Source organism: Amphiura filiformis, chromosome 5 (genome assembly GCF_039555335.1).
Source record: "Amphiura filiformis chromosome 5, Afil_fr2py, whole genome shotgun sequence".
Taxonomy (NCBI): Eukaryota; Metazoa; Echinodermata; class Ophiuroidea; order Amphilepidida; family Amphiuridae; genus Amphiura; species Amphiura filiformis.
In genome coordinates this window covers 65,712,257-65,739,683 of record NC_092632.1, presented here as the reverse complement: position 1 = coordinate 65,739,683, position 27,427 = coordinate 65,712,257, and the positions used below count along the sequence as shown (strand labels likewise).

The 27,427-nt window shown below is 35.8% G+C and overlaps 1 protein-coding gene across 3 annotated transcripts in view; it reads left to right on the top strand.

Moving 5' to 3' along the window:
* The window catches only part of LOC140153570 (cytokine receptor-like factor 1), a 47,693-nt gene extending 21,897 nt beyond the window's left edge, over positions 1-25,796 (top strand). The window contains exons 1-12 of one of the 3 annotated variants that reach the window (XM_072176350.1): positions 2,888-3,014; positions 3,202-3,323; positions 8,427-8,714; positions 10,396-10,516; positions 12,129-12,298; positions 13,519-13,679; positions 13,797-13,971; positions 18,362-18,453; positions 19,550-19,676; positions 20,962-21,060; positions 23,010-23,151; positions 23,638-25,796. In XM_072176350.1, the coding sequence (XP_072032451.1) occupies positions 3,245-3,323; positions 8,427-8,714; positions 10,396-10,516; positions 12,129-12,298; positions 13,519-13,679; positions 13,797-13,971; positions 18,362-18,453; positions 19,550-19,676; positions 20,962-21,060; positions 23,010-23,151; positions 23,638-23,938 (1,755 nt within the window). In that variant the 5' untranslated portion in view covers positions 2,888-3,014; positions 3,202-3,244 and the 3' untranslated portion in view covers positions 23,939-25,796. Of the gene's footprint in view, positions 1-2,887; positions 3,049-3,201; positions 3,324-8,426; positions 8,715-10,395; positions 10,517-12,128; positions 12,299-13,518; positions 13,680-13,796; positions 13,972-18,361; positions 18,454-19,549; positions 19,677-20,961; positions 21,061-23,009; positions 23,152-23,637 lie in introns of those variants that run through there. The other 2 variants (XM_072176351.1, XM_072176349.1) reach the window with 2 other exon arrangements.
* Positions 25,797-27,427: the final 1,631 nt, after the last annotated feature.

Genomic DNA, 27,427 nt, shown 5'->3' with positions numbered 1-27,427 from the left:
TGATTGGTCAATTACATGATACAATGTATCTTCACTTTAATCACCAATCAGAATGGAGCTTTGCAAATAATTCACCTCAATTTTTTTGTGTGGTGAAATTATTCTAACAATGCTGCTGATTGGGCCAATTGATAATGAAAACTTCTTTTTGGCCAATCGGCAGGTAGTTCTCATTTGAAACTGAAAGTCTGTGAAAGTTACTTTTTGGTAAGCTTATGCAGAAACTTGCTTTCACATTATTAATATTTATTTCAACAGTTGAATAATCTCTACTATTGGTACAAATTAAATGAAACTAAAAGTGGCTATTATTAGTATTGTGAATATCATAAGAGCATTTGGCTTTTTATTTGATATTTGCAAACTGTTCTGTTTTGATCTATAGATGACCAACAGCATAGTTGAATTTATTATTATGGTTATGTATAGTACTAGTAGGTTTTTTTTAGGTCTCATTTATTTATTTATTTTTCTTTTAAATTTTTTTTAGCTGTAGTAAAGTATCAATTTGTTTCAAAACCAAGATACTCTTTTGATTTACAAGATACACCTTTGAACACTACAAATTGGAACAAAAAATCAGGACAGATCTACTAGAATGTAATTAAAAGTATGTACTATACTATTAGGTTATCAATATTATACAACTGTTAATTTAGCAGTGGCAGTGCTGATGTGGGTGCATTCGCCATCCCCAATCTTTTTTCTTTGTCGATCAATTGGATGACATGAGCATATTTTTGGGTGAAAATCGCTGTATTTTGGGTAAATTATTAAGGTGTCACTGGACCTGGAATGAATAGTACTTTGAAGTTATAGTGGCATAAGTATGATCATGCACAATTGGACATGATGATGGAAGTCTTCTATTTCCGTAGTATAAAACTATAATAGATTCATACATTACATAAATAGGGCATATCAAATATGAATAAGTACAGTAATCAAAATTAACAAGTGGTTTATATCTATGGTTACTATATAAACATTGCTATGGTCACAAGTTCATTATCAGAAACTACGGACCAGAATGCTCTCATCCCCAAATGCATGGTTTATTAAGCGCTATTCCACAATAATGTCACAAAATTTGACCTCAAGTTGTTTAGGATGAGTTTTTGTACCCAACATTTTCAAAGGTCATTAAACAAATGCACAAACATACTGGGAGTTAAGAACTGCACCCCAGTAGATGATCATGTCTAAGGTCCTAATGTCCATGTGGTAATTCTTTGAATTGTCATAATTGATTAGTTAACCATGAACTTGGGAAATTTTTTGTTGGGTGTGACTTTACCACCACTTGTAACTTTTGTGACCTTGCCATGAATTAATATTTTACACTTAATTTGTTTTAAACATCCAAATCTATTGACTTACAAATACCAAATTTACCTCATTTTGCCCTTTGAGGTTGTATTCCATTTGACTTGTGGTTTATCTTTGATTTTTGCACAGTGTATGTGAATTTTCAGGATTCACTCACACACACATCCACCTGCCAGGGCTCAAACTTGGCACTTGCCCAGTGGAATGGCAGTGGCACAAAATTCCACTTTTTACAGATTTTCCCCCTCCCCCCCCCCCAAAAAAATTCACTTTGCCCCCAATGCCCCCCAATTCCTGCCTCCCCTCTGATTTCATGTTGTGTGTGTATGTGGGGGTACAATGATAAAATAGCAATATGGCATGGTATTAATTGCCATAGTTCAGTGATTCTTCCTGTTTTATGGTAATCGCTCCCGTTTACCGAGCCAGTGGGAACCTACGCATCCCGCTAATTAGCACTCATTTGAATATGAACAAATTGGCAGGCCAATTTGCTGGCAAGCAACTGGGCCAATCTTTGCACCTGGACAGCAAGTTGGTCAAAAAGTTAAATATATAAAGTACTGAATTTCCTCTGCAAGTATTTTCATAAAAAGATGGACAAAATAAAAAAACAATTTTGTGAGTAATATTCTACTTCAGGGTTCTCATTTTGAAATATTTATGTAATAAAAAGAATATGAAAGATTATACTCCGACATAAAATGTCTTCAAAACTGTCTGCACTATAAAAATCCATGAGCATGCACGCCTGATTCCAGTAGGGAGTGTTGTGTAGTCAATGGAATGGTAGTACTTACTACAGATACAGATAAGGTTGCACTCATAACTCTTAACAAGTGTGAATTTGTCACGTAGGGAGTGCAAACTATTATCAGATAAATGGCTATTATCAGATAAATGATGATTAACAGATCTATTTATTTCTCAATTGCTTATGCTAACAAGGCAGGCAATCATCCCTATCATTTAGTCCGTATATTTTGGGAATATCTCCGGATATGAATTATGTAGCAATTTTACAAATGTGATCGTAAAACAGTGTATGTTTATATTTTTTTCTGAGAAAACTTTGAAAGTTAACATTATTTTTTTGTCTGCCAAGAATTGTGTTAAATACAGCTAAAAGTGAGTTACTTGTAGTAGTCTACATGTAGTACTGTCATTTAAGTTTTGGTGTTTTTTTTTTTTTTTTTTTTTTTTGGTATGCTTCCAAATATTTACACTCTCTCAACTGCTAACATAATTATAGGGCTGTTCCATTTGAAATCCATACACCCCCTATGGAAGACATGACCTTAATCTTCCATACAGGGAGTATGAATTTTAAAAGGGGTTGCCTGAATGGCGGAGTCCATTTGAAATTTGCACTGTGTGTGGGCATATAGACTCTGATGGTGTGGGAGATTTAAGGTCATGTTTTCCATAGCAGGGGTGTGTGGATTTTGACCAGAACAGCCCAAATTCCATAACTTGTATACAGTTCATTGAATCTTTGAAAATGAGAATTGCGGACAGGTCTGTTTTGTGATTGCGGTGATCATAGTATGGGTTATCAGTGGTATCAAGTATTTTGTGTTGACATTGCATCACTATATAATTCAATTCTAAATTATTATGAGAGGACTCAATGATGATTGTTAATATGTTTTGCAATACTGGTGCTCAAACTCCAAATATTATTGGTATATATTATTTCAGATCAGGACCACTTATTTGGTAATGATCATATGATATGATTCATCATTCTACAATTATTACAGTTACAATTATATCAGTTAGAACCTGTTAGAGTGTCAATTGTACCACAGAAGAGATGAAATTATAAAAACAGGTAGTTTTATCAATCTTGTATCCAATTTGTTGTTTTAGGTTTGCTAACCTTCTCAGGATCTGAAGAAATCATCAGTACAATATGCTGTTGCTTATCAGTTTATGTATACCAAGTGTGGTGCTACTTGTTGGATGTATATCACCAGCATACAGCATAGAAGGTAAGTCATGGGTGCAAACCCAGTTTTAGATTTCAGTTTGTTTGCTTGATAGTTCTAGTCATGATGTGAATTATGAGCATAGGTGTCGACTGTCGATATGTTTACAATTTTTGGTTGTTAATTGGTTGTAAACTTATGCCATTGATGATAGCATATATATACCGTATTTCGTCAAATAAACGCCCCCGGGGGCGTTACATTTTCCCAAGGGGGGCGTTTATTCAAGGTCAATTTTAGAACGATAATTGCCGTTAAAATCATTAGGTAAACTAAACACAAATGCTAAAATGACTTCCGGGTTTCTGATCCAGATTTTCGCCAATTATTGACGCTTATTATCGACCATGTGCTTAACTTGGTAAGCTTACTACACAAGATAGCATGGAAATATCTGCATTTTTGAAACATCTTGGTTGAAAAAAGTGGTGAGGGGCGTTTATTTGAGGGGGGGCGACTATTTGGCGAAATACGGTAATAGGGAAATAGGTTCCTACCATACCATGATAATTATGATAATGGAACCAAACAAAATAGGTCATTTTGTCAAAGAAAATTGGCCATTTTGTCATAAATAGATCACTATGTTAAAAATCCTGTCACATTGGTATTACAGTTCTCAAAATGTGATTATTTTAACATATTTAATAGTTAAAAGGGCATTTTGTGATCCATGGCCTCATCCCCACACTTTTTTCAAAATAAGTTGAGATATTTATACCACTGGAAACCTCTGGCTACATAATGTTTATGTACTAAAAATTCTTGCCGATTAATTCATTTAGCAAAAATATTGTCAAATTTAAATTTCGTTCTGGTATACCAGAAAATTACTACAGTGGCCTATGGAGCAGTGTAATCAGTGGCGGCGACAGGATTTTTTTTTTGGGGGGCGGACATGAGGGGGCAAAGTGAATTTCAGGGGGGGCAAAATCAACAAATTTTGCGCAAAATTGCCGCAAAAAGTGGAAAAGTGGGTTTTTACTGGGGGGGGGGGCAACAGGGGGAGGCAAGAGTTCTTACTAGGGGCATTTCCCCCCACCCTGTGACACTGCCACTGCACATAATCGTGCAAAACTTGCAAATGCAAAATCAGAATCAACTGAAATTTTGGGAATAAGCTTTTTTGGGAGGATATATACTAAAAAATGTCATAAAAAGCGGATGCCAGGATCACGAAATCCTCCTTTAATCTGTTTTGATTTTGCATCAAATGACTGGTTTTGCTGTATCAGCTCACTCACAATTGAATGTTTTCATGAATGGTAAAACATTGTCATTATTCTGTTACTGCATGGCTGCCTTCATTTTATCAAGGGCAAGGCATGGCCTTTTTATTTAACTAGGCCTACAAAAAATGGCGTGGTGTATTTTGATATTTTGACACCCTGATGCAACTTAACGGATCAGCTTTATTAGTGAGCAAAGTTGAAATTACTAACAAAAAATGCTACAATAACAAAAGAAAATAATGGGTGTGAAACACATTTTTTGAACTAAATATAAATAGTTTCCATTAATTGAGGAAATGGATTAGACTCATGTTTCAAGAATGTTCAAACTATTTTAGTAATTTCCTTTTTTTGTGTTCACAGTCACAATGACTATTTAAAAATTGAATAAATTATCTTTGCACCCTTTAAGTCTCAAAGAAAAAAGTGTGTAGAAGTTCAAAAGTAACTGCTGGTTTGGAAAAAGAAATATATTATAACCCTATAAAGAATTCCAATCCTACATTGGCATTATTATGTGGCAGTTTGTGTTCTCATTCTTTTTATTGTGTTTCTGATAAATGACAGATATCTCCTTTTGATACTGTCTGCTCAAAAAGTAGCATATTAATGCTCTTTGTGCTAGCCATTTAGGTTTCAACATAAAAAGTTTTGAGATATTTTCTCAAAATATCAAGAGCTATCACAAGAACCACTGAATCAATACTAGGCTTGTTTGTACTCATTTTAATGCATTTTTTCATGCTGATTCCAAATATAGTCATGAAAATGTACAATTCTGAATTTTTAAAGAAATTTGAAACTTTCTCGTCTGCAGTTAACACCCGAATGGAGATGGTTAAAATTTGTCAGATATCATGTATCAATGCAAGGAGAAGATGGGGAAATTCCCTAAAGCAAATTCATTGTATTATCAATGAGCAAACTGTCCAGATTTCAGCATTTGCAAACATGCAAACTGATCATGGTATCTTATTATATATACTGTATATAAATAGTAAATGCTGTCGACAGGCTCATACCCAAGAAAAAAAATCCCAATTTGAGAGTGTAGTGAGCAAAAAAATAGGGCTTTATATGCTTTTTTTTTTGCCAAAAAAGGCACAAGTTTTGAGTAGGAAGTCCACTTTTCACAAATTGCCCCCCCCTCGGAAAAAAGTTCACTTTAAAAAAATCTACACCCCTCCAAGAAAATAAAATTACGGGCCTGACTGTCGAATATCTGATATTCAACCATGCTCATTGAGAATGTCAAGGCGATGTTTCATCAGGTGTACGTGCCAAATGCGTTATTACAAATCAACACATGTAAGTGAGATACAGGAGAATACACAAAACGATCACGATTTCTTCATGCGCAAACAGAATAGTTAAATATTCACCAACCCATTACTTTCCATAATGATTGTTGATATGGAATGAAAAGTTTAAACAATTTAAAGTTAAACTACTTATCCCACTGTGTAAATTTACCTACAACCTGTACTATATCAAGTTACAAAATATATGCAAACAAGGATTTATAAAAAAATATGCCAAAGTTGCCAGAAACTGTCACATTTATAATTAGTGGTTAAAAAAAAACAGAGAGTATGAAATAAAAAAATAAAATAAAAATATTTTCTGATGTAGGATGATCTGATTTTTAAAAATCAAATTGTAATTGAATTCAAAAACATGAAGCTGGAAAATATAAACTAATATTATGGAAAAAGAAGAAGAATATGAGTCTTGACTTTCAAGACCTACCATGTCCAACACAGCACACTAACCGACTGAGCAATCAGGGCAAATCCATGTCTTTGATATGTTTAAAACATTAGTTACTATAGTATAGGCCTACACAGTTAGTCTCTGTCCTGGGTCTCTGTTGACATTTTAGCAAACACAAGTGTGAATTTCAAATGGGGTGACCTGTGTGGGTGACTCCTTTTGAAATCTACACCCCCTGTGTGGGAGATTATTAGATATAAGGTCATGTCTTCCACAGGGGGTGTATGGATTTCAACTGGAATAACCATCACTTAAGGACACATCCTTTTTAACGGCTATGGTGTTATGGTTCTTAAGATGTGGGTCCAAATTATAAAGCTTTTACTTTGACCTTTTAAGATAATAACTCAAGAACTACAAGAGCTACTGAAATGGTAGCAGTATCAGCAAAATGGGGAGAGGGCAATTCCCCTGGGCCAAGAAACGCAAAAGTCAAGAGTTGGCCCATTTGCCTTGTTCGAGGATCCCTTTGGTCAAATTTTTTCACACCCCGAATCGGCAGCGATGCAGTATTTCAGCTTGTACACAAACAAGTGTATACAAGGTTTCTTGCAAAACAACTTTATTTTATAGTAAATGTAAAGAAAATGTTAAAAAAATCAACTTATATAAATGAGCATAATGCATGATTGTAGTTTAGATAATAAATAAGCTTCCCCTGGGAGTGGATATCATCCTCACAGGTAGATAAAGTTGTTTTGACTGTTAAGTTAATCAGGCTTGACGCTTTTTGTTCTTGAAACTGAAACAGACACTTGGCAACAATGCAAAAGGGTTGTTTAACCTGTGAAACATAAAAGTATACAACGGTGGGAAGAAAAGATAAAAAAACAACAACCAAAGTTAACAATGGGTTAAATAACAACAAGAATCATAAACAAACAAAAAACAAGATAAACATAATAGTGGTCAAAAAACTCAATACAATTTAAAGTACAACTATTATCATGATTATAAAACGTTTCTTTTTCTTCTTACATGATAGGTGCAGTGCATAGATTTCCACAGGTAGAAATGATTAATGACAAGTTTCTGTTCATTGTGCACTTTGTTAAGTGTCTTTTGTCAGCATAGAAGTAATTATTCATTTTTTTATTAAGCTTTAGTCTTTTTTAGACTATATTCCATATTCCAAGAATCCCAGGTGTAAACATTTTAATCACCTGGGAAAGTGAATTTTCTTGCTTTTGAAGCTTATTTATCAACAAAACAAACAAGTCAGGTGAAGTTGGCTTTTTTAATAGGTACATTTACTTTCAATTAACTTTTCAGTGGGGAGAATTGAAAGTTTTACCATTTATGCATATTTTGTGCATTTGCTAACATTTTAAAATTTGAAAAGTTTGACTTGACCATCTTGTCATTGCACTCACATGCCCGGGGTACTCAGTACAAATGACCATATGAGGATGTGCAGCAAACATGGGTAGCATTTTTAGCCTTTTGGTATATCAATGACCCCTTATTTCAAGGCCAAATTTGGTATATGCACAGGTCCTATTTTCAAAATTTTCTCAATTTTTTTGTGGAAAATAGCCCAATTTTGTCTCGCTGTAGCCAACATTATTTTAATTTCCCCAAAATTGGGAGGAAATTCTGTAAAAATTATGACAATTTGTGTTAAATTTGGCTGAAAATTCGGAATTTTGGTATATCGATGGTTCTAAATTTCTTGAAAAGTTGGTAAATTGATGGGTCCCCTTTCAAATTCTCAGTAGCATACCCCTGCCCAAAACAAAATTGAACACCTTCCCCCTGGGCTCACATAATTAGTTTTTCATCATATTCCACTCCCCTCAAATTTGTCATTTGAACCATAGTCATGAACCTGTAATCGAATATGTGTATGGACATGTCAGGGTCCTTTCCGCTACCCTCCATTACCGGGCCAGCCACTTGATTAAGTGTCTGTAGGGAAAGGCAAAATTGTACCCCACAACCCTCGACATGCACCCCTCCCCCTTTGGTTATACCCCTGAACAGACCAAAATTGTTTCCACCTATTTTGGAACTTTCCATATAAAAATGAGGGAATTGTATATTTGATCTCTATGTGTGTTATTAATTAGTCCTATTTCTATTTTGTTCTATCATTTTACAGCTCATGTTGAGCCACTTGATCCCATCGTACTAGCCGGAACCAATTTTACCATTAGTTGTAACCTGGATGAGAACAGCACCAATGGGCACACAAGTTCCGATATCGTCTGGTATTACAAATCATCTAAGCGGCCGATCCCTAGCGACCAATATCATCTTGTGAATGACACCACGTGTCAGCTGATAATAAGGGATATAAGCTTTGAGGAATCAGGAGCTTATATGTGTGCTTTGGCCAGTGATGGCGGCAATCTTTTAGCGTATGAAGGCACTATGTTATATGTTGGATGTAAGTTGGACTAAGTATATCATTATGATTTTTCCATAGTGTTGAATAACTGCTTACTATAAACCATCCTTATATAAACCCATGAAGCGCCTTACATGATTCGTCAAGCGCGAGTAGCAACCATGGTAAAATTGCACCATAAAAAATCCCATTAATGGCGCCCGCTGTAGTCATATAATACAAAGGGCTGTGGTTTGCGGACAGTGCTATTCATCATTATGACATATTCTGTGCAACATTCAGTATGAAGTGAAATTATTGCATCAACAACTTGTTCTTGAAAGTCATGCATTCTAAAACATGTCAAACTCAGATCATTTGGGCGGATGATGCTTGATAAATGAGCACAAATAATAGCATTGATGGAGTGACCCTCCTACCCCACCCTGCCTCCATCCAGGATCATCCATATAACATGATATCAAACAATATAATTGATGCCTCCAGAATCATCCATATAACCTGATATCAAACAATATCATTGATGGAGTCACCTTCCTATCCCCGGTTCCTATCCCAACATTTTATTCTGTTTGACCCTGATCTAACATAAAACTCAGTATTATACATTGTTGGGGTTGGTGTCTTGATGCTGCAATGTTTTCAAGCAGTCTTTGATGTGTGAAATGCAGTCCTTGTACAAAGGTGTCTTGATGCTGTAATGTTTTCATGCAGTTTTTTGATGTGTGAAATGCCATCATTGTACAAACGTGGTCATGCAGTGGCAGTTTGATGTATTGAAAGGTGTGGTGTTGTATGTACATTGCCCTTTTGATGACATTGGGCTATTCCATTTAAAATCCACATTACCCCTGTGGAAGATTTAGGTAGAGTCTGCCACAGAGGGAGTGTCAATTTTGAATAAAATACACAATTGGGTAACTGCCATTTGAAATACTTACTCCAGTTGTAGAAGATATAAGTAAAGCCATAATACAGAGGGAGTATGGGTTTTAAAGTGAACAACTCTGACCAATTACATTTGAAAAACATACTCCCCCTGTGGAAGATATTTCCAAAATCTTCCACAGGGGTAGTGTGGATTTCAACTGGAATAGCCCATTGCATTGACTGAGAACTTTCACATTACTACACCATTTTCCGCCCTGATGTGGCAGTGCGTCAATGAGCATTTCATTGGGACGCAGCTTCATATTGCTAGATTTTGCTCAAAATGCCGGCATACATACGCATTCGCTTAAAGACACTGCATAGATGCACGCCTCATCGCATTGACGTCACTGCTTCTGGGGTCACTGCCACATCAGGGTGAAAAATGGTATAGTGTTACATCATGACATTGGGCTATTCCAGAAAATAGGTGCACACCCCCTATAGAGGAGTAAATTTTCAATCAAAGAAATGTCCGGATTTCCAAATCTGCTTTCTGAAAACGACTGGAATTCCAGTTGCCAATATTACTGGAAAAAGCTTGGAAATCCAATCAAATGAAGGAAAAATCACGAAAATGTTGAAAATTAGCTCTCAAATTGAGGATTTCTGATTTTGAACTATTTTTCTGCCGGATTTTTTTGCCTTTGGGCACTTTAAAAGTCTGGATTTCCAACAGTCACGACTGGACAAAAAGTCCGGATATCCGAACTCCTCTATAGGGGGTGTGCATCTATTTTCTGGAATAGCCCATTGTCTAAATAACAATTTTTTAATTTTTATTTTTTAGCACCACCAGCTTCTCCATCTTTGAAATGCCATAGTAACAATATACTTGATTACTGGTGTGAGTGGCGTGAAGGCAGTCCATCAAACTTGAGAACTTCTTATACACTAGAGTACAGGCAACAGTAAGTGAGCTTTGTAACAATAAAATAATAAAAATTCCCTTTAAAGGGAAAGCCAGCTTCAATGCAGAAGATGCCTTGTAATTAGTTTGGGTGGTGGCATTTTAGGATCACTCTTTTTTATGATCCATCATGTTTCATGACAGTCCACCAAACCATCAATGATGAGAACATGCACACAGAAACAGCAAACCAAACAACTCCTATAACTTCGTGTCAATTAATTTCACCATCGAAGTGGTTACGTAATTCTCTTCGAGTGCCATATACTTTGCGTGGTGATTGTTTCGATCGTGGTTCACTACTCAAGTGCGTGATCTCGTTGACATAGTAACATTACGTAACTTCGATACTGAATTAATTACTCCAAATTGTTCTGTCTTTTTGTCTTTTCTGCCTTTTAGGCTACCCTTAGCTCATTATTAATATAAAGAAATGCATTTTTAGTTAATTGGCTAAAAACTGCCATCCTACTTGCCTTATACATGCACATTAATTTTATATTAATTCACAATTTATACTTAATATAGCACATTATAAAATGTATAAAGACTGATATTGTTCAATTATAATAGGCCTACATGTATATAAATTATACCCATATCAAAAATAGGCCCTGAAATTGCATCGAATTTTTCCCGTTGAAAAGACAAAACTGATGTTTAAGATATAAATTATATCATAAATGACATTTTGAGTCATTTTTATCCATAAAACGATACAGATTATAGGATATTTTTACTTTGACTTTTACGTCCATAAAGGTTTTAATCATGTTATCAATACACTCACATCTCATCATGTGCTGTGCTGATCTCCAGGAGGTCTGCGAATGTAAATCTAAGAACGCCTGATAACAAGGATTCTATAATTTTCTTTCGTTGATATGCTGTGGAAACTATTATAGGCCTGGCATGAACTTTTAATGTCATATTTCCTTCAAACCATAACTTTTGAAATTCTCACTCGTTTTCATTCGTTGAAACGGCAAAACATACTTTCTTTTTCTTACAAATCCAATAACAGGTCTATTATATATTTTCACCATAAAAAGTTCCATAAAGTAATTCAAACCAATGCTAGTACCCGTAATCTCTTTAGCAAACAAAGACGATCTCCGAATTAGATCATAGCCAGCTAACGCTGGCGAAAAGATAAAATAAGTAGGAAATCAGCGGTAGATATAGCTGCTTTTTTGTTGCCACTCCAGCAGTTTAGAGCTTTCTACCAAATTCTTTGACCAACTCTAATTCCACTGCACAATTTAAAAAGCATGTCAAGATTCATTTATACATGTATGTTAATTAACTGTTCATACTTTATGTTTTACCATTGTTGTAAGTTCATTTTTGCAGTTGTTGTAAGTTTATTTTGTGTATTTGTTTTTATGTTAGGGCTTTGTAACTTTGTGCAAAAAATTGCCATATTTTAATATTATTAAGAGCTTAAAAGCTCTTACCATAATAATAATATTATGAAATCTGGATGATTTAAGCTAAATGCATTTCATTTATTATGCAATGTATGCTGCCAAATAAACACATATCATTCTAGGGACTTTATACATTTTCATCGTACTCTACTCATCATGACATTTTATATTCAAATGAAACAGATTTGGTGGTAACTCATGGCAAAATTGTCCAGATACGCAGACCAAAGGCTCCAATACTTGCTTCGTATCACAAGACAATCACCGTGGCTACACACAAAAAGTCCGCGTCACTGCAACCAACCCGCTAGGCACAGCGGTAGAAGAAATAACCTTTAACCCTGATCTTGAAAGTAAGTGAAATAATATTTAATACACTATTTTGGTAGTTCTCAAGAATTGTTGCAAACAAAACCATGACTACGTGCTCATCAATGCACACATCGCTACTACGCATCCTGGATTAGTTCAACATGCACAGGTAGTCTCAGTCATTTGCAAAGACTTCATGGAATTACTGAAACGTAAATTCTTACCCAAACATGAGGTGATCAGGACTTGTAAACATACAAACCGGTGTCAATACTCTTTGGTGAGCAGGTTTTCCAAGGTGTACGTGATACAATACAATACTAACTATTCAGATCTGTTATTGTATTTTTGTCGTACCAAAAGTCACAGTGAAAAATGAAAGTAGATTTGAGATTTGAGAAAAAAATTAACAATATGCCCACGTGTCTATAGATATCCATAGACAGGTATTCTTGTCACAACTTTTATTGCTTTCTAGCAAATAATATAAATACATAAACAATTTAAAAATAGAATCACAAAAGTGGGAACCCTGGAAAGTTGTGATTTAAATGTAAATAAATATGAATTGCATAGACGTATCCAAAAACCGGCTACCCTGGGTGGACTCGGAGTGAACTAGGGGGTTGAGTGGCTAACATGTGCCCAAAGTAGACTGGTTTTGCATGATTTTTCAGAAAACCTGGGGGGAGGGGCTGAATTCCCCAAAGCCTCCCTGGACATGCCACAAATAGCATACAAGTTAGGAACACAAAGCCACTCCCAACAATCAAGTCAAACAATGTTGCTTTTGAGCTCTTTTGTATAGTCAGGTGAGCAGAAAGGGACATTTTATATAATCTTGGAAATCTTAAAAAACTACTACAGTCACTGATCAATACTGCAGTGTTTTGCTGCATCCGTGATTCTCCCGGAGTGATTTTGTTGTGGTTTTCTCATAGTGGCAAATGCTAGATTACTATAAACTATCTCTTGAAGTTGAATGTTGAGGGCGATGTTTCAATTTTTGTGCTATGTAGTTAGTTGAAAACTGTTTTGTCATGGTTGCTTTCAAAAAGAAAAAGTGGTTTATCATTTTGGAAAGCAATTGCTTGTCATTTATGAAAAGCAATATATTGTCATTGCTATTGCAAATGGAGTGTAAATTCAGCTATAGGTCACCACGATCAATGCTTCAAGAAGATATACAAAAGCTTACAAAAACACTATGCGCAAATGAGAGTTGTAACATTCAATTATTTCCTCACTATTTAAATTTCAGCTGTACCCAACCCACCAAGCAATGTCAGTGTGGAAAGCAGGGGGTCACACTCCCTCAGGGTGATTTGGGAATTGCCTTTAAAATGGACCAGTCACTTCTCCATGTTTCTGGAATACAAACTTCAATATGCATCGGAATTTGAACCAGACACATGGCATAAGGTATTATTACTAGTGTGTTATTATGGGTTAATTTCTCTAACATTTCTGTCTGTCTCTTCCTCCCTCCTGCTCTCAAACATTTCAAACTAATAAATAGTTCATATGTATTCCATGCAGATTTCCCGCCGAGAAATGAGTGGCATGAGACGTCTGCGACCAGCCTTCAACATACAAAATCTTGAGCCGTACACCAACTATCATGTTCGTATGAGTTGTAAATCAATGGGTGTAATGGGTGACAAGCATTGGAGTGACTGGACACTAATACAAACAGGAATGACAGATTCTTCAGGTAAATATAATGAAAAGCACCGCAATAATCATTATTGATACTGTATTGAATAAATACAACTCAACGGTATTGTAAAGTACCATTCTAAACGCAATCACCTTGGAATGCGGCAGATAAAAATGAAACCAAAGACTTGAATATTTAATCTACTGCTTCAAAGTTAACCTGGTACATGCATCTTAGTTTTGTCTGTTGTTCAGGGGTGTGCTCTAACTTTTTTGGCCACTAGCCAGTGGGCAGGTAGCTCATAAAACTTACCAGCCCGACAGAAATGTTGCCAGCCCGACTTTTGCCAGAGTGCTATTAAAGAAGCACAATTTACACAAAAATATAACTTACTCTGACACATCCCAGAGCTAACTCGGGCGGCTCAGCTCAGGCTTGTAACACTACCAGTTTATCATCCTTAATTTCTTAATTTCTTACCCTTCAAACGGGTGGGTACTTTTGAAAATTTACCTACCCAACAGCAAAGTTACCCTCCCCTGGTGTTTGGGCGGGTGTTAAAGTACATCTCTGTGTCTGTTCAGAGATTTGCAGGTTGTCGGTTGAATTCAGCCGAGGGTACATTTTGTTTCCAACATTTTTGTGCACTAGCCAGTCTGGGAAAAGATAACAATTTGTAAACCCTAGTTATCATGCTTACATAGAATATTACTTCATAAATTACCCATTGCCATGTTTCTCACAAATTCTTGACAGACTATTTTTAATAGATTTAATAGATTTTTAATAGAACTTAAACATACCACCAATACAATAGTTTTAAATATATTAAGGAACAATTTGGATGTTGTTACCCAAATTATTCAACATACATTGCAATGATTGATTTGATGAAGTAAGTTTTAGAGTAGAAAAAAGTAAAATGCTGTTGGAATATTTTAGATATATAGAAAGCTTTTGATACTATAGATCATGACATATTATTGTATAAACTTTAATATTATGGATTTAGCGGAATTATTTGTTAATGTTTTAAAAATTATTTTGATATAGATTTAAAAGGATCAGAGATTGAAATAAACAGTGAAATCAATGTTAACCACAATATACATAATGGCCAATCTGATGCAGGCCCGACGAGGGGGGGGGGGGGGTGCGGGGGTGCGACTGCACCTTCCCAAATTTGTAAAAGTGTAAAAAAGTCCCAAAATTTTAGAATTTGCGAGCGTAGCGAGAAAAAAGGTCCAAATTTGGGGAAGAAAGTCCACTTTTCACAAAATTGCCCCCCCACCCTTGGAAAAAAAGTCCACTTTTTCAAAATCAGCACCACCAAAAAAAATCCTGCGTATGGGCCTGATCTGATGTAAATATACAAAATATTGTCAGATTAAACTTAGGAGAAGCCAACAAAACTTAATTTCTGGGAGTTCTTATTTTAAGAAAACTTCACATGGAAAGTTTGATATGTTAAACAAATATGTTTAAGCACTTTGGACTTGATAAATGATAACATAAGCATACTTTGTATTGTACACTTAAATGCCTAACATAAATAATGATATTTTGCTATGGGGAAACACTACCAATGTATATCTAGGCAATATTCAAGTTATAAAATTTGATCATGAGGACTATTTCAAATCATCACTGTCTTTGTCACCTCTATTCTCACCTTACATATTCAAGTTGAATGTTTTGTAAAGTTGTAAACTCAGATTAAATATATTCTGGTTGAAATACTGCAACAATGAAACACCAGAAACATTTGAAAATATGTAGAGCTACATCATTACCACACAAGAAATGCTCAAGACTATTGGAATCCAAAAACCTAGAATTGTCTTTGAGTGGAATTCACAATCAAATGTAATGTCAAAATCTGTAAATCACTTGCATTAATCAGAATATTCTTGGGGCATGCCTTTTGTGGTGTTTTGTATGTTGTGTCAGAGATGTTGACTGCTCAGTGCCAGAAGCAGGTATGTACAATAGCTGCCATGTGTAGCTACCATGTTTAGATGAGTACAATATACTGTGTGTAAATTGCCAAATGTTCACAGGGCAACTTGTGCCCGGGGCACTGTTAAAGTGGTGCGGGTATGTGCGGCGCTCAAGGGTCCCTTTTTCAGGCTCTCCGGCAGTTCCTTAAGCCCCACATTTGAATCTGCTCCAGTTCTTTGAGCCTCAAACTCTGACAATTGTAGCTCTTTAAGCTCAAATTTGGAAATAATTTAGAAATCTTTAGCTCAACAGCCTATAATTTGGCCCTAATTTCAGTTCTTCAAGCCCCTATTTTGCCCGAAAATCAGTTCTTAGTTCCCAAAGTTCGGCGCTCTGCGCCGCACGCCCCTACCAAAATTTGAGTTGAGTGCCCCCCCGGGGCTTGTGCACTTATCCACTTCTGGCACTGAGCAGTCGATGTATGATACCTAGTTTGTTCCTTGCATTGTCTAAAGATTTAATTTGCCTTCTTCTCGTCTCCGCTTTGTTTTGTTGTTGTGTATGTTGTGAATTTTGAAATAAAGTTGATAGTTGATCTGAATACTTGATGATGATTGCATGATTTTTTACACTGGTTACTTGGAGTTCATTTGCTTCTTCATTAACCTTTTAGTCCCTTTAAAAAAAGAAGTGATTTCTCTACTTCAGGTTATTTTGATAGTTTTTACAAGTGTATTGATAAACAATTGATGGAATCCTTTCCTTTCACAAGCACAAAGACAGCAGAATTTAGCTTTAATTTTTCTTTAATAGTAGGATGCGGTTTTAGCTTTGTGGGTTATCACAGGTTGGTGTTGCTACACATACCAATGGATAATATTGTAATCATGTCATTTGTCTAAACACCTGTTAATGTGTGGTGGTTGCCATAGCGATAAGGCACATTGGGCTATTCCATTTAGAACCCACACTCCACCTGTGGAAGATTTTGGAAATATCTGCCACAGGGGGAGTATGAATTTCAAATGGAATGAACACATTAGCAGCTCCATTTGAAACACATCCTCCATCAGTGGAAGATTCAGGTTGAATCTTTCTCAGAGGGTGTATGATATCAAAATGGAACTGCCTAATGTGCTCATTCCATTTGAAGTTCATCCCCCTGTGACATATATTTCCAAAATTTTCTACAGGGGTAGTGTGGATTTGAAATGGAATAGCACATTGTTTACTTTAGTTGTTTAAAACTTAAGTCCAATTACATATTTCCAGTCCAATTAATTTGATCCTACTACAATATATGAACTATTTCTATATAACGGTAGCTGTGGCGGTTGCAGAATTACATACCAGGCCAAAAATGAACGCCACACCTCAGTGAGAAATTAGGCATGCATTGAACAAACCCAATGTCATTATCATAAGATTCCTTGGATTGATTGAATTAAACAAAAGTTGGGGTAGGTTAAGTGAAATATATGACAATTGAAATCCACTACACTTTGTAAATTTGTTTAGTCATGCAATATGTGACAATCATTACGTAAAGGAGTATTTCGTGATCCTAGCATCCTCTTTTTATGATATTTTTCATTACATATCTACAAAAAAAAGCTTATTCCCAAAATTTCAGTTGATTCCGATTTTGCGTTTGCGAGTTATGCATGAGTATGTGTATTACACTGCTCCATAGACAATGCGTTGTAATTTCATTCTGGTATACCAGAACGAAATTCAAATTTCACGATATCTTTGCTAAACGAATTAATCTGCAGGAAATATTTTGTACATAAACATTATGTAGCCAGAGGTTTCCAGTGGTATAAAAATCTCAACTTTTTTTGAGAAAAGTGGGGGGATGAGGCTATGGATCACGAAATGCCCTTTCAAGCATAGCGTAAATATTATTGTAAGGGGATATATCCCACTTCGTCCCACACTCTGTCAGATATTTTGTCTAGGCTTATGACGTTTATACATACATTATGATGTATAGTTTGACTAACACTAAAGTAGACAATGATCCACCCTATCCTAATAGTACAGACAGAGTAGGGATGTGCGGACTCCTTTTGACCTGGAAATGAAGTTCATGGTCAGGCTAGCCCATGTAACATTTTCGTGTTTATGATGTCATGCAATGGGAATGACGTTCTGGAATAATAGGTGTGTGGGTATGAAGAGGATAATTATCAGGCTGGGTGATTATGAATTTCTGTGGTATAATCACACAAGTTTATCAGGGTGGGTGAGAATTTCTATGGTATAATCGCACACGTTGGCGACTGGCGTTAAACTATACACATACCAGTGGACAATATCATTATCATATTTTTGTATATGGCATTATGAAATGGAATGTTTCTGTCAAGTTATGGGCATAAGTATTACTGCACATTTTGCTTGATAAATGTATGGGATCAAATGAACTTAAGAATATGCACCTGTAAAAGAATATTTGCCAAATGACTCAAATCCAATGTTTTTCTTTTATTTATTTCAGTTCCCACGGCAGCAGTAACAGCTCTTGATTGGAGGCAATACAGCTCACATGAAGAGCCACTATTTAAAAGAGATGTTTTTCTTCAGTGGAAGGTAGGCACTGGGTAATTACTATTGGCTTATTCCATTTAAAATCCACATTCTCCTTGTGGAAGATTTTGGAAATATCTTCCACAGGGGGAGTATGAATTTCAAATGGAATGAACACATTAGCAGCTATATTTGAAACTCGCCCTCCTGGAAGATTGGTTGAATCTTTCTCAGAGGGCGTATGAAGTTGAAATGGAGCTGCTAATGTGTTCATTCCATTTTAAATTCATACTCCCACTGTTGAAGATGTTTCCAAAATATTCCACAGGGGTAGTGTGGATTTTAAATGGAATAGCCCATTGTTTGTGTCAAGACATAATGGAGGTATTGCATGCTTTTATCGATTCCTTCTAACAAAGGATTCGAACCAGTGTCTCTGGCCATAATGCCATTTATTTATTTAACTGTTTGGCTCAACCTATGGTGCATGTTTTATATTTTCTGTGGAATAAACTGGCGTATATATTACATATATCAGAGTTGAATATTTTGCCATGATTGTGGCCGCCACATGCAGGACCTCAAATTTTGGATTAGCTTAAGTCGCAATTAACATAATATATTTGAATATTTGCAATGTGTTTAAACCATGCAAGTTTTTAAACTTAACCCAAAAAAGGGGAATGGGGATCATTGAAACTCATTTGTAGATGGTAAAAACAACACAATAAATGTGGGTACCCTTATTCTGCAAGATACCTTAAAAACTCGATAGTTAGCATATGTGCTTACTATCAAATGCTTTTAAACCATTCAAACATGAAGAGCCCCATCCACAAAAGTGTAAAGGGTTTTGAGCAAATCATCAGCATGATCAGTACACAACTACACATAGTTATATACAAACAAGTAAACCTGCAAATGTGTGTCTCAACCCCATTAGCTCAGTTGGTAAAGCGCCTGATTTTGGGACAATTTCATGTGTTCAAACATGCTCGATAGTAAGCACATATGCTAACTATCGAGTTTTTACGGTATACCAAATGAATAATTTAATTCTGTTTGATTACGATATGTGATATGATATATTGTTGATTTGAGACACATCCATATTCCATACTCAATTGTTTTTTTCTTCTATTGCATATCCACTATACAGAGATTACATAGGCACCAAAGAAGAGGGGTAATTACTGAATATATGGTCAATGTTATGCTGCAACATGAGGATGGAGAGAGAATTGTACATAGTGAAAATGCATCATCAACTGTAATATTTATATTAGGTAAGGTAGACAATACACCACAGTGGCGTGCACAGCACATTGAAAGTGGGGGGGGGGGCAGGTTGTTCAAATTTTGATGGAGTCCGATTAAGGGGGTAAACAAGCGGAAGGACTGATCCCCCCCCCCCCCCCCTTTGCGCACGCCACTGATACACCAAATAAGTACTATGATACAATATAGAAATATCCGCAATTTGATTTCAACTTGTTCCCTATCAAATACATTCAAATTCAGTGCTATAGCTAGTTTGCATGGGTTCAAGTCACTAGCTCGGGAGCAACATTAATGCTCTCCGTGCCAGGGGCTATTTTAACGTGCCTCACTGTCACGTACGTGTCGAGATAAAATATTTGTACAGTGACAATTAACAATCCGTGTGGATATGCTTTAATAGTAGACAATGGTAGAGCCTTTCTTACGGTCACATTCAGGTAAAAATGTCAATTTTTTATATTTTTGAAGCGCACTCTACTTCATCAACACTTTTATCTCATTGCACGAACGTGACAGTGAGTTACGTTAAAATAGCCCCTGCTCCGTGCTAGCCATGCGCTTCAACGGAAAAAGTTGCAGTTTTGAAATATTTTCTCAAAATATCAAGAGCTATCTTAAGAACTACTGAACCAATAGTAGGCTTGTTTGTACTCATTTTAATGCATTTTTTATGCTGATTCCAAATATGGTCATGATAATTTAAATTTCTGAAATTTGTAAATTTTGTTTGATACATGTCGTCTGCAGTCGACACCCGCGTGTAGAGAGTAAAGTCGAATTTGACTTGCTATGTTATTCTCTGTTGTAATCTAATTTGAGGATGAAATGGAATTACAACTTTTTAATTTTTTTCCTAGTTTCATTGTTTGTGAAATTTTACTCAATGCTTTTGAGGCTTGATTCATAGATTTAAACACACAGGATTTTTGAACAATAAAAATATAATTTCACTTAAAATTAATATTTTCTTTTTGTGTTTAAAATAGTTGCTAAAGCATTTTCCAGCCTGATGTGGCAGTGACGTCAAAGCGTTGAGCCAGCGGTTTCCCATGCGCATCTATGCTGCATCTTTAAGCGTGTACATGTGTATGCCAGCGTTTTGAGTGAACACCAGCGATTTGTAACTGCGCTCAATGAAATGTGCACTGACGTCACTGCCAAATCAGGGTAGAAAATGCTTTACAGCAATATTTTCCAGCTATGGTGATAAGTCAGAACAATTCATCTCTGTATTAGTGAATTAATGTTCTTTATGTCATTGTATTACTTTTATTCAATTTATTTTTTTAGGTTTGGAAAAATATCAAGACTATTACATCCAGATCTCAGCATGCAATGTGGCAGGTTGTGGTCCTAATGCTACTGTTTATTTACCTGATGGCACCAGTGGTAAGTTAGTTTTAATGTTATGAGAATAATTGTCTATTTCAAAAATTAGATGCACATCCCAGCAAACACAAAACGTTTTCGACATCATTCGCAAAAGGTTATAAAAGGTTGTCAGAAAATGTTTAAATGTCGGGTTATATAAAGGGTATATTAAGAGTATAAAACGTTTTCATAACCTTAAAAAACATTTTTTGATAGTCTACTGCTCAGCAAACAAAAATGTTTGACAGAAAACGTTTAAATGTCGGGTTACTAGTATATAAAGGGTATAAAAACGTTTTAATAACATTCCAAAAACATTCTTGAAAACTTGATACCAAACATTCTAAACAGAATGTTATTTTGGGGTTGTAAAAATATTTTGCGAAAAATGTTTGCCCAAAATATTTTCAATAACGTTTTAAAAACGTTTTCATGACCTTTATATAACCCGACATATAAATGTTATTAAAAGGTTTAAAACAAAGCATTTTATGAACATTTCTGGGTTTGCTGGGTTCAAATATTTTAACATAATGTTATGTAAGTATTGACACAATATTTGGCAAAATTGTTTGCAAAAATAGTTTACAATAACATTTTTTGAAAACATTTAAAAATAGTGTGTTTTCATACAAAAAAACGTTATCATGACCTTTATATAACCCGACATTTTAATGTTATTAAAACGTTTTTACCTAAACCAAAAGCCAAAATATAACTTATTTAAAACGTTTTTGTGTTTGCTGGGATGGTCCCCCTATATATAGGTTTGGATTTCTGGACTCTTTGTTCAGTCATGATTGTTGAAAATTCAGACTTTTTAAAGTGTCCAAAGGCAAAAAAAAAGCCAACAGAAAATAGTTCAAAATCAGAAATCCTCAACTCATTTGGACAATTTTGTGTGATTTTTCATTAATTAATTGCATTTCCCACCTTTTTCCAGTAACATTGGCCACTGGAATTCCAGTTGTTTTCACAAAGCAAACTTGAAAATCCAGACATTTATCCTCTATAGACCACTTGGCATGTGACATCAGTGCCCCGCAGTATGTGCGCAAAAATACGGCAATTGCCATTGTTCTTTGCCCTGCAGTGTGCGTACGCATCGTAGTCTGCTCAGGGCACGTGCATCTTAAATCGCCCACCACATTTCATATAGTACAAGAAAGCCATTGAACAGTGTAGCGATTCATTCAAGCATATCGATAGACCAGTCCCTCTGTTGATAAACAATGACGTCTAGTGGTCTATAGGGTGTGTGCACTTACTTTCTGGAATAGCCCATTATTATGAACATTACTGTCAGAGTAAATCAACAGTGTCAGAATGGTCCAGATTTTGTGACAGAATTTAAATGATTTTTTGTACATCATACACAGCATTAATGCTCTGCATGCTAGCCATAGGAATCAACATAAAAAGTACAAATTTTCAGATATTCTCTCAAAATATCAAGAGCTATCTGAAGAACCACTGAACCAATACTAAGCTTGTTTGTACTCATTTTAATGGATTTTTCATGCTGATTCCAAATATGGTCATGAAAATTTACAATTCTGAAATTTTTGAATTTTTAAAAAATATTTTGAAACTTGTTGTCTCCAGTCGACACCTGCGTGGAGAGAGTTAAATGCACCATCAGGGTTCCTTGTCAAAGCATGAATCTATTTGAAATTTGTAGGAATAGATTCAAAGTGAAAGACAAGTCAAGGTAATTCTCCACATGTGTATCTTTATCTTTATATAAAATTGAATGAAAGTTTTCAGCCATATCAATAGCAGAGTAGGGCCTAGTTAGCACACATATTCTTCTTACAAAACTTATTCTTCTTACAAAAATTACTGCATAATATTTTTGAGAATTGCTTTGGAATAGCATTAAAAAGCAAATTAAGGAAAAAATAAACATCAAGTTGGTGAAATTTGGAATTAACACTTACATTTTGTATTTTCTTATTGATTTTCAGAACCTGGTGCACCCAAAAATGTAGCAGCTCAATGGCAGATATCGAATTCAGTTAAAATGTCATGGGAAATGCCTAGTGATCCGCATGGTTATGTACTAGCTTATAATGTACAGTGGGCACCTAATGATAAGGGCGCAGAATGGTAAGTAATTTTGGCTACCATAGTACAGGGAGCAGGGTGATATATTTGTGAGGGATCATTGCTGTTAAATTAGATGATAAGCTAAAGAAAGTCGATTTTATTGGCAAATAGAATCCAAGTGTAAACAGAGGGCAGTGTTACCAACATTTTAATGGTTGATGAAAAATTGCCTTTCACCTTGATTGCTACATTACATTTCCTAAGTATACAAATGTGATATTTTGTCCACACCATATAGTGCGGAAGACTCTTTTCATGCTCATTCAGCTGTAAAGAAGTGTTCTTGAGAAAATAACAAAAGGCAAGCCCCAAAAGTCATGACTTTCCCTCAGCGAATCGCCTAGGGCACTTCCTAGTTTGAGATACTTATGGTTATAGTAATTATGTTATTTAGCATTTTGCAAAAATCAAAACAATATGTTTTCTCTTCTACTTTTCATCAAAAGTCAACTGAATCTACAACATTTGCTTTATTATTATTCGCAGGTCCTCAGCAGAAGTGAATTGCAATGAAACATCTTATATCATCAAAGATCTCGATCCAACTACCAGTTATCAATTCAGGGTACAAACCAAAAATGCAGGAGGTTACAGTGGTTGGACTTATTCTTTTGAACTTCCTGATGAAAATGGCTTCTTTGCAGACCAGGAAGCAACCTCACGGAGTGCTCAGGAAATCCTGAAACAAGCAGCACAAAGTTTACGAGATATGATGAAGTTATTACAAAATAATATTGCTGAGGAGAACGGGGAAAATAGTCCTTCGCAGACACCAGATTTAAACTGAAAAATCACATCAATTTAAAGATACAAAGTTTTATATTTTTCTATCCATAATGCCTTGAAATATATGTATTAGTTAAGGATTAAACTATTTATAAAAACATTTTATAGAACTTGCAGATAAATATTGAATGTTGAAAGCACATTGAAAGTGGCGGGGCCACGTTGTTCAGTTCCCCTGAATGGAGTCTGATTAGGAGTGTAAGGTACGCCCGCACTGCCAGGGGTGTGTCGCGAAGCCCCTCACGGGTGGGGGTTTTAGCGTTTTTTAAAAGGCCAAGGAATCCTATTTTGAGGGGGCAAATGTTGACGTTTTTGCACCGTCCCCCAAATGACCAACATAAGTGGGGGGCCTGTGTCCCCCCTGCCCCTCCCCCTTTGCGCACACATATAAACAAGTAATACTTGGATGCTCAAAACAAGCTGCATTAGGCGACAAAAAAAACATGTTTTACGGGACTGACCAACCCATAAAATCAGCCATTTTTGGGGGCCAAAATTGATTGATTTTGACGGACATTCAGAACATTTTTCAAAATATGTTTGCAAACAAATCAAATTTTTGTCAAATTTTTCAGGTTTGTGGTGATATTTTAGGGTCATTTTAGCCTCCAGAAAAAAAATAAAATAAAAATTCAAGACCGACCGACCCTACTTGGAAAGTCTGTTCACCTGTAAAACAGATTTTTTTCATCACCTTAGAGGAAGTCTACTTGTTGCTAGAGATGAGGGTGATAGCATGCTCAATGTGGGACTTGCCAGCATGCAAAGCAAATACAGTAAAAATGATGAATAAAACTTTCATTCAAAGTTCCCAGCATATTTCAAATGTTCAGAAATGCTTGAGGGGCTTGTATCCTTTCGCATTTGTCAACCCCATGTAGTAGAAAGTAATAATTTACCCTTGATCTACCCCGCTGCCTATGTAATAAGCTGTAAATATATAGGTGTGACAAGAAATTAGCTACCTTGGGGTTTTGCCCTCCCCTGAACATGATCAGGGCCGGATTTACCATCGGGCCAAATTTTTGGGGCCATCAAAATTGCCATGTGCATGTCCCAGGGGCTGACTGGCTGAAATGTGCCCACAGTATGCAGATTTGAAATGCTTATTCAGAAAACCAGAAGCCTACAAAGCCACCCCCTGTAATAGACGGAATCTAACATTCCAAGAAAGGTCCTGTATTTTGGCACTGTATTTGATAACGAATAAGTTGAAATCAAATTGTGATTTAAAGTGTATACTACCCGATCATAGTATTTGTTTGATGTATTACTGTAAAATATTACAGTGATGATGTATTTCCACCATGTACGACTCTCTCTAACCATATCTGTAGTGATATGTGGATTGTCTATATAATATTATATAAATATTACAGTTGATAATGCATTTTTACTATGTATAATTCTCTCTCCATTGTTATGGCAGAGGGGACAGGTGATTTGTGGTAATATGTGGATCTTTCTCCCATAGGCATAAAGAGGTACTGTTCCTCCCCTGCTCCCCTTGAACATGACCAGGGCTGGATTTACTATTGGGCCAGATAGGCCAGGGCCTCCAAATTTTTGAGCCCATCAAAATTACCATATGCATGTTCCTTTTTAGCCCGAAAAAAAAAAAAACATGTTTTGGACCAAAAACTGTGGGCAAAATTCACTTTCATTTTGGGCTAAAATAGTATGAAATTGACATTTTAAATATACTTGTCTCCCTCTAAATTTGATGCATCTGTCACCACTGTCGATCTTATAGTAGGCCCCCTATTTGTAAACCAAAACCTGGCCACTTGAGTGCACATGCCTTCCTCACAGTGAGTTTGAGGGCCTCCAAATTTTGGCCTGGCCCCAAAAAAGATAAATCCCAGCCCTGAGCGATTTGTATTATTTTCCCTTTCATCTGTAAATAACATTGTACATAATGTAAATATGCAAGCATACATATTATGCGGTATATTGTACAAAACAGCTCTGTAAATATATATTTTGTAAAAAATGTTGTACATCGCAGGATTTTGTTGTTTCAAAGAATGGGTAGATCCTGGAGGGAAGATCTCACACCACCAAAAAAAGTCCCAAGGAGACATGTACTAAATGATGGTTCAAAACAGCCCTTGTCTGATAGGCCCCATGACTCATTATTCCAGTAACTCCAATATATTCCATGTTGCCGCTGGCGCTGATTGGTCAATTACATGATAATTATCTTCACTTTAATCACCAATCAGAATGGAGCTTTGCAAATAATTCACCCCAATTTTTTGTGTGTTGAAATTATTCTAACAATGTTGCTGCTTGGTCCAATTGATAATGAAAACTTCTTTTTGGCCAATCAGCAGGTAGTTCTCATTATCTAATCTGCATGCAAAATCATGCTAGAAAACAGCTGCCTAAAATTGTTTAAAATAATACTCTCTGCCATTCAAATTGACCAAAAATCATGCAAATTTCTGGTCATTAATGCTTAATTAAGGCTGTTAATGGTTTTTTCCTAAGAATTGAAACTGGCAGTAAAGGGTTCTCACTGAATCATATTCTGTTTGGTGGTGTGAAATCATTGGATGACAGGGTGGGTGATTTTACTCAGTCTGATCTTGTAAATAATGATACGTAATGATTTGTACGATTTATATGTCATATTTGATGCCAATATCAGTTTGATGAGTGCCTTGTATTGGTAAAAACCAACAAGAAATAAAGTATTTGTTTTATGTCAGTCAATTGCCTGGTATATCTTCTTAAAATTAAGTTAAAATTGAATCTTTTTAAGGGGGCTATCATTTTCTTCGGAAGGGGGTCTCAAATTTACCGACATCAATCAAATTGTGACCCCCTATTTTGGCAACAAAAATTTTATGTCCCCCTCCTACCACCGATACACCTTACCCCTAATTGAAATCAGTCTTTTTGAATGAAATAAACACACTATCTGTGGTCATCTTGTAACATTTTGGTCATCAAAAATTTTATGACCCCTCTCCCATTTTTTCTTTCCAAAAATTATGACCCCACGATATTTGGGACCCCCCCCCCCAAGTTAATGAGCCAGGGTCTTATCTGCCTGTCCAAAATGTGACCCTGAATACAAAAAAAACATCTGTCTCAGTTCAAATAGCTGATATTGGGCTATTCCATTTGAAATGCACACTACCCATGTGGAAGATTTTGGAAATATCTTCCACAGGGGGAGTATGAATTTCAGATGGAATGACTGCATTAGCAGCTCCATTTGAAACACACCCTCCCTCAATAGAAGAATCAGGTTGAATCTTTCTCAGAGGGTGTATGAAATTCAAATGGAGCTGCTTAATGTGTTCATTCCATTTAAAAATCTTCCACAGGGGGAGTGTGGATTTCAAATGGAATAGCCCATTGTTTGTAACCTTGATTTATTTGTCTGGTCTTGTTTTGGTCCACAGACATTAGAATTTAGCATATGTCACAGGTATTAATTTTGCCTGTCCCAGGAGCAAACTGCTTGTCCAAAATGATG